The sequence below is a fragment of the Euphorbia lathyris genome, chromosome 2, assembly GCF_963576675.1.
Source record: "Euphorbia lathyris chromosome 2, ddEupLath1.1, whole genome shotgun sequence".
In the NCBI taxonomy this organism is placed as follows: Eukaryota; Viridiplantae; Streptophyta; class Magnoliopsida; order Malpighiales; family Euphorbiaceae; genus Euphorbia; species Euphorbia lathyris.
This window is the reverse complement of record NC_088911.1, coordinates 48,758,072-48,766,664: the sequence shown is the minus strand read 5'-3', so window position 1 is coordinate 48,766,664 and position 8,593 is coordinate 48,758,072. Positions and strand designations below refer to the sequence as shown.

The 8,593-nt window shown below is 32.9% G+C and overlaps 1 protein-coding gene across 1 annotated transcript; it reads left to right on the top strand.

The window, feature by feature from the left end:
• The first annotated feature begins 629 nt into the window (after nt 1–629).
• LOC136218111 (TORTIFOLIA1-like protein 4) lies at nt 630–4,329 on the top strand. The gene is made up of 5 exons (XM_066004867.1): nt 630–1,634; nt 1,763–1,871; nt 2,178–2,755; nt 3,073–3,572; nt 4,036–4,329. The coding sequence occupies exons 1-4, from the start codon at nt 822–824 to the stop codon at nt 3,562–3,564; spliced, it is 1,992 nt and encodes a 663-aa protein (XP_065860939.1). The 5' UTR covers nt 630–821; the 3' UTR covers nt 3,565–3,572; nt 4,036–4,329.
• Nucleotides 4,330–8,593: the final 4,264 nt, after the last annotated feature.

Below are 8,593 nucleotides of genomic sequence, written 5' to 3'. Positions count from 1 at the left end.
AACACATGATCAATATTTATAGAACAAAAAAGGAATTTTTTTACAATGAGACATGACCAGTACTGGTCATATCTATTTAAATAAGGTCATATCATCTTAACTGTTTAATATGCATATGAATGAAAAGACAAATAATAGAACTTCTTAACTGTTTATAGCCTGTTTAATTTAAATAATTTTTTTAAACCTTTAAAAAGTATTTTTTTAAGATACACTAAAATACTAAATTTTAAGATAATTTTATGAAATGTATTCTACATTAGATAGATATATAACTTCTTTTCAAAAAAAAAAAAAAAAAAAGATATATAACCTTTCAATGCCTCTGAAACAAATTTTATTAGATAATATATCTTATACTATTAAATATGTAAATGATATAAATTTTACAATGACATTAGACTATCATATCATCTAAGGAAATTATTTAACATTTTTCTTTTACAAATATTTCAATTATTTATGTATTTGTTGAACTTGAAATAGCAAATAATAAAATGATTGGATTAATATATTGACTGTTTAGGTGGTAATAATAATACTAAATAAAATATGAGTTAAAAACTTAAAATTATTACAAGTCATAAATCCCACATGACATCCCCAAACCCCACAGCCTCTTTCTTTTCTCAACATTTTAAATATCCATTCTTACACCTTACTATGTGCTACTTCCAACGAACATTTCCTTTCTTCCCACCGTCACCGCCAAACTCTGCCGCCAAATCTGTCTGCACCACCATCGTCGCCGCCAAAAACCGACTCCCTTCAACTCAATGCACTGCAGCTGACATTGTGAACTGAGACAGATACAAATCACAATGTCTCTCCATAAAAGATCTTCTCCCACTTCTTCTCCATCTACCAATGATCTCCGGCATCGAGTAATTACATGCCTAAACAAGCTCTCCGACCGCGACACTTTCCCTCTTGCCACCACTGAGCTCGAATCCATAGCTAGGGCCTTAACTCATGATTCCTTCTCCCCTTTTCTTAATTGCATTTACAATACAGATTCTTCCTCCAAATCCCCTGTTCGCAAGCAATGCGTCTATCTCTTGACCCTCCTTTCTAATTCACATGGCAACTCTCTTTCTCCTTTCGTCTCTAAGATGATTTCCACTCTCACTCGTCGCCTCAGGGACCCCGATTCCGCGGTTCGATCCGCTTGCGTGGAGGCCACCACTGCTATGTCGTCGCAGATCACCAAGCCGCCGTTTTCTACTTTGTCTAAGCCGCTTATCGAGCTCTTGACCCTAGACCAGGATTTTAATGCTCAGATCGGTGCTGCACTTTGTTTGGCGGCTGCTATAGAGGCGGCGCCTGAGCCTGAGGTGGACCAGTTGAGAAAGGTGTTGCCGAGGCTCGGGAAGTTGATGAAATGCGAAGGGTTTAAAGCAAAGGCAGGGTTATTGAGTGTGATAGGGAGTATAGTTGGCGCTGGTGGAGCGTCGAGTAAGGTCGCTTTGGACTGGTTAGTTCCTTTTTTGGTGGAGTTTCTTAGTCATGAAGACTGGGCGGCCAGAAAGGCAGCGGCGGAGGCGTTGGGGAAGGTGGCCTTAGTGGAGAAGGAGTTGGCGAAGGAGCATAAATCTGCGTGCTTGAGTTCTCTGGAGAGCAGAAGGTTTGATAAGGTACATTCTTCTTCCTTTTTTAAAATTGAGGGAAAAGGGATGAAAATTCGTTTTCCTTTTGCTCACAGAACAGCTTAAAAGTAGTGTAAATAATTAAAATTTTGCCTAATACGATATGCGTGACACAGGTGAAGGCAGTTCGAGAGACTATGAATTGTAGCTTGGATTTATGGAAGGAAGTTTCTGCCATTTCCAAGGAAGCTTTGATGCCATCTCAATCTAAATCTTCTTCAATCGGTAAGAAATTCTCTCTTCTTTTTCTTACTCTTTTAATCAAGTTTATTATAATGTAAATCAGATAGGGTAGTTAATTAAGTGTCTGGATTTGCCAAAGAAGTTAACTACTTGTTCAACCTTCTAATAATTGAGTAAGATCAAGCAAAACACTTTGTATCTTTAATGTGAATTGTACTTTTGTCCGTTTCTTCTCATGATAATTGAAGTGTTGATAGAAAATTTGATACTTTTATGTCAGATTGCTCAATTTGACCAATTTCATATAATTTATTGATATGCTTATCTTGGGTTTTGGTATGGGACCAGATGATACTAGCGATGAAACTGCCCCTTCTGCCTCTCCTAATTCTCATGAAGTTGGTTTAAAAACTCCTCAACCTAAGAAAACCGTCCCAGAAAACAGGTCCCCCCTATCCGATTCTTCGCCTGTGACCACTGCCAGAAAACAAAGTCCTGCAAAGAGTATCAATGACAATTCAAAGACAGTAATGTCTCATAAAATGGACCACAAGAAAAGTTCTAGATGGAAAATAGAAATTGCTCTCCCACATGACGAGGCCAGTGGAGATGATACAAGAAGACATGATTCTGGAGTTGCAGAATCAGGGGAAGATGTGACCAATAGGAAAAGTTGGCCACAGACTAAATGTGTCCTCTTCAGTAATGTTCGTGAGGATAAACTGCAAAAGTTTGGCGGTTTGAAGTCCGGTTCAAGAGTGGTTCCTTGCAATGATGATGAAATATGTTACAAAAATGATGCTGAGATCAACCGTTCTACTGAAGAATTTTTTGAGAACCAAAAAGATATCGAGGATCTATCTTTGATCCGCCAACAACTTATGCAGATTGAAGATCAGCAATCTAACCTTTTTCAACTTCTACAGGTACATTATTGGATGCTATCTCCTCATTTCCTTTCTGCATAACTAGTGTACGTATTGAAGAGAACTTTATGTTTGGCATGTCTTTCCAACTTCGCAGTCATATATTTCCATCCCTCCATAGATTGCAATTTGTCCCTCTGCATTGATAATCATTCCAGTGCTACTAAATTTCATAATGTTCTGCCTTTGCTTTGGCTTCAGATGGAATTCTAATTTCTGATTCTTTATTTCTAGTGTAGCAGAATAATTTGAATATAATTTCTGAAGTGTTAGAACTGTTTGCTGACTTCATTTATCTCGGGTTTGATTCAATATAGAGATTTATTGGGAGCTCCCAGCACGGGATAAATTCCTTGGAGACACGAGTTCATGGCCTGGAGATGGCATTGGATGAAATTTCATTCGACTTGGCACTATCAACTGGAAGGATTCCTAATACCGACTCATGCTGCAAACTGCCTGGTGCAGAATTCTTGAGTTCTAAGTTCTGGAGGAGATCAGAAGGTCGTTATCCTACTGCAAGGTTTTCTTCTTCTGGAAGCATCCAGCCAATGCAAGTTGTAAGAAATATCAATGACAAAGATGCCAGTGCCGAAATATATAATGGAAATAGCCAAAGATTTCAGCACCAAAACAGGGATAGGTTGATGATGAGTTCATCCCCTGATTTTCGAAGTGGCGGAAGGAGGAATTTAGATTTCTATTCAAGTCAAATGACAAATAACATAACCCAAAACAATGGACAAGTTCTGAATGCCAATGGGATTCCTGAAGCTTCATCAGCTTCTCGTACAGCATCAGTGAATTAAGCAAGCAGGTAATTACGTCTCTAACTTTTTATCCTTGGAAACACGTGGACATGCTTGAAACTGACTTCGTTTTCCTTCATTGTCCTTCTTCCTCATGCATGGACTAAATTCCATAGAATGTTTCCGCCTTCTTGTACCATAAATAACCCTGGTATTCAACAGCTAGTTAAAACTCCAAATTCCTTTAAATGGTTAACATTTCAAGTGTAGCATATGCTTGTTGTAATGTTTTTGATGGCGCTTAAAACATGTCTTTTAATTACTTTTTCTTGGTAAACATACCTGCAAAATATTGAATCAAGTATATATACTGATTCTGATGGGATATGCTATGCATACTGCAAAGTAGATTAAATCCGGTAGTTGCATATCATAGCCGAATCATAAAATTTAAAGTTTGAGGACATTGTTGTTTCCTGAACGTTTTATATAATATGCTAATCTTTGGATTATTCTTTTATATGCTATCAGATTGTCTGTTTAATCAACGTAGCAGCAAATGGACCAAATTCTTTGCCAAGAACAAGCATCATTTGTCATGGAAACAAGAAACAACTAGAAGATAAAACTGGTTGCTTTCGAGTGAATTGTCGATGAAAAGCATGAATGGAATATGCTGCTTCCTTGTTTTGGTTGATTAATTGAGGTGCAGTATTCATCTAAATTCCCAATCATTATCAGAGTTCAATTCTTAATTAGCACTTCCAAGTTCCAAAATCATTGATTCTATCTGTACAGAGATAAGTGTTCACTCCTTGATCATAATTTCTATGGCTTGTTATACTTATTTTGTACTGCGCCCATTATGAATCAAAGAAGCATGCCAGCTTGTCATTTACTCGTGCAAGTTATGTAGTGAAAGCATTATATATGGAATTTGTTATGTATCCAATAAACATTGAAGAATAGAAGTAGATTGTAGAAATGGTTGGGTAATTTATGCAAGTGTTCTGATTCTGAAACTGTAAGGAATCGTCCAGAACATTTAACAATGTGGCTGGAAACCTTGAGCAGTTTTCTTGGTTTCTTTTGTTTTCTTCATTTAATTATCAAATTGCTCATACGTTGTATACGTTGTTTATTTTGTTTTCGGCCAATTTCAGAAAATTTAACCTGAGATTCAATTGGGTGAAATTGAATTTCATATGTTTAAAAACACTTTGTACTAATGTTTTAGAATAATTTCAATCAACTTCAATTTTTTCACCATTGTTGCTCGTTTCTTATAAATTTCTTCATTTTATTTATTTAAAATTATATCAAATTGCTCCTATGTTGCTCGCTTTTTCATTATTTTTATTTTTTTAGCCGGTTTCAATCAATTTCACATAATTTAAACCAATTTCATGTGATGTTAAATTTGGTGAACTTGGTGTGAAAATGTATTTAAAAATGTTAGAAATATAACTTTATGAAATATTAGAGTTAATATATTAGAATTATTTTAATTAGTTTCATTTTGTCCACTATCGCTGCTGTTATTTTACCATTTTTCTTTATTTTTATTTGTTTATTAATTTAATTGTAACAAATTGGTCCAGTGTCAATTTTTTCATTTTCTTTGTTTTGGTAAATTTCTATGCTAGAGTTTGTAATTATATAGAATATGACGATGAAATTATATAAATTGCTAAAATGAAAATTCCAGTCATCTAGTGGGATCACGGTTGAATAGCAAAAGATCGGTAAAGAAGATTTTACTTTTAAAAAAGAAAAAAAGAAATCCAATCAAATTAGACAGGATGTGTGATCCTTGTTTTCCTGTTGCCTTTGTTTTTTTTCATGTTCGTTATCTTGACATAGCTTTCACTCCCTACAGCCATTACTGGATGGATTTGCGCTAGTTTTCTGTTTAATCAAAAGCAAGTTGAATCTTTTCCATTCGATAGAGCAGAAGAGCAACAATGATATTGAATCCCAAACCCACATCGGAATACTGAATCTTCATAGAGATGGGTTTTCATTTTGATTTTGGGAAATTGAAAATCTAATTTGTTTCAAGTTAAGAAGATGGATTCATCATGATTTAGATTTTCCATTCAAAGATGCCCACTCACCTCAAAATTAGAAAATATTATTTTTATTCCTAAAATGTTAGTAGATAATAAGAAAATCAAAGGAAATATTCCCTTTTTTTTAATAATAATACTAATATTTCATTAAATCATAACATTGCAAGTACACAAGAGACCATTAAGGAATAAAACCTTACATACATATAGACTAAACATAATACAAAGTCCATGAGGGCAAGAAAATGACTATTAAAAGCAAAAAAGCCATTAAAGGTACATTAAAAATAAACACCATTTGAATCATATATAGATCGTAACTCCAAATTCGCCGCAAAGCAACTGTAGTCCAATCTTCAGCTTTTGAACCATTCTGAACCTTCGAATCTAAGTCATTTCTTTTGCAACCACGTAGATCAATCTACGGATAAGATCTACCGTTTCTGTCCTTGCTAAAACAGAAAAGGCTACAAAAATAAAAAGTTTAGCCAACAGACGCAGTTCAAACGGATTCACATGTACGATAAAATATATAAAATCCAACTAAAAAACTGACACAAACAAAAAGAAAACGAGAATAAAAAAACAAAAATGGTAGGAGGAGGAAGAAGGAAAACAAGCTTCCTTGTTCCTCCTCAACGAGATAGCAGTGGAGAGAAAGGCAGATGAGAAGAGACGCGATTTAAGAAGGGTGGGGGGAGAAGAAGCAGCAGAAGGCGTAGGAGGTGGGAAGGAGGTGAAAGAGATCTCAAAGGAAATATTCCTAAAATATCATTTTTACACCTTAAAATATCCAATATCATTATATAAATATTATATAAATACGTACAAAGCCAAATAGCTTAAAAATTCTATCTATATTTAGAGTTCAAGCTAGACGTTATCTCCTAATTAGAGATAGTTTTTATAATTGTTCATAATACTGATTTATTATTTATCTTAGTCCTACACTACCTCTTCTATGTATCTCTATTCTGACTAGTCAAACCTCTAATATTGGTGTTTGGTGAATAAATGTTTGAAAAATATTATTGGATCAAAAAAGCTAATTTTGAAAAAACTGGTTGTATAAGCTTTTTCAATCAATTTATTGCTCCATCTTTTTTAAAGACCATTTTTATCTCTAATTACTACCATTTAACTTAAAATAAAGGTTTATCATGTCCTTATTTGTCATTTTATATAAATATCTATTAATAATCAACTAAGTTTTACCAAACAAGTTTACACAATCAGCTAGTCAAACCAGTTAACCAAAAAGACAATAAACTAACAATTATTTGCCAAACAGGGTCTTTATCTCTCTTTATTAATGATTCTTATTTTCTGTATCACTAATTACGGGAATGTTCACATGCACCTTAATGAGCAAGTGAATTTGCTTATTCACCATTAGATATAGACTTATTAAATCCAAGCTTCAGGATGTTTTGAATCTCCACCTTAGGATTCTAATAAGCCTAGATCTAATGGTGAATCATCGAATTCTACATGCTCATTAAGGTGCATGTGATCAAGACTCCACTAATTAAATTGAACTACTCTTCATATATGAAAAACATAAATGACAAAAAGTATAATTGATATTGAACTAATTAATAAAGGTAAAGGTAAAATAGGAAAAAATTACTGATAAATAATACTTTCATAATATTTGTCTTTTAAGGCAAAGACATAAGAATTAAAAAATGTAATTAATGTTAACTAAAAGACTTTGTTGCCCTTATATTAATTGCATCAATTAATTATTTTTTTTATCTATTCTTAAAATAAAAAGATAATTTAAATAGGGATATATTTGATAAAATATCAATTAATGTACATGGATTGAATCAAAACGTTAAACATTATGGATAAAAAAAATTAATATTATGGAACATAGCGAGTCTGAAATAAAAAAAAAAATTGATTATATTGAAATTAATTGCATTTATGAGATAATTTTTCAAAATGTTTAAATAATACACTTAATTGCATTTATATTTGCTAAATGTCACATGAATAGCTCTAGAATAAAAAACCTGAACTACATTCCCATTTCCAAACTTTTCATTTTCCGCACATTGTACACGTTCCATGTTGTTTGCATTATAAAATTATAATCATATAAGTATAAAATAAATTTAAAATAAGTTGAAGAAGATTTTAGAGATTTTTTTGGCTTAATTAGTACCGTAGGAGCAAAAAGAATAAAGGAATTAATTAGTTTTAATTATCTATATATCATGAGTACTATATTAACATATTATTGATTGTCAATTACTAACTCATTAGTTAAAGTAATAAAATAAAGTAAGAGTTACAGGAAGATGAAAAAACACACAACGAATGAAATCTAAAAGTCACAAATAAAGATATATATAAAATATGATATATAGTATTTCATCATTATATTCATTGGTTACCGAAAATCAAAGACCTCATCGACCTTTAATTTTGATTATGTATTAGTCCTGTTCTTAGGAGGGTGAACTTTGGCGCAATGGTAAACGTTGTTGTCGTGTGGCTGAGAGGTCACGAGTTCGAGTTTTAAGAGTGGCCTCTTGCCAAAAAATTGGTAAGGGAAGACTTACTGCACAGGGCCGCCCATTAGTCTTGTTCTTAATCTTATAATTTTATTCTTACTTCAAATAATATAGTCTTATAATTTTGTTATTACTTCATTAGTCTTGTTCTTAAACTTATAATTTTATTCTTACTTCAAATAATATAGTCTTATAATTTTATTACTACTTCATTAAAAGATTTAGATTTATTTAGAAGCGGTTTCCATTGATAAACTGTATTAATAGCATTTTTTAAGACTTTGGCCCTGTTTGGGAATTAGCTGTTAACTGATTACATTAGCTGTTAGCTGTTAGCTGATTACATTAGCTGATTTGACTAGCGGTTTGTGCAAAAAGACTAATACGGGCATTTCTTTTTTTAATATTGGAGGAGGAGTCTATCTATTAGGGTTAAAGAAGTTCATTAATTTTAATATTGCAAAATGCTAATTGAAAAAGCTCCTAAAAGGA

Excerpts from the sequence above, each read along its gene's own strand:
- LOC136218111 (XM_066004867.1), top strand. The coding sequence starts at position 822 with ATGTCTCTCCATAAAAGATCTTCTCCCACTTCTTCTCCATCTACCAAT. Across the intron at positions 1,872-2,177 it reads ATCTAAATCTTCTTCAATCG|ATGATACTAGCGATGAAACT; the intron begins GTAAGAAATTCT and ends GTATGGGACCAG. Across the intron at positions 2,756-3,072 it reads ACCTTTTTCAACTTCTACAG|AGATTTATTGGGAGCTCCCA; the intron begins GTACATTATTGG and ends GATTCAATATAG.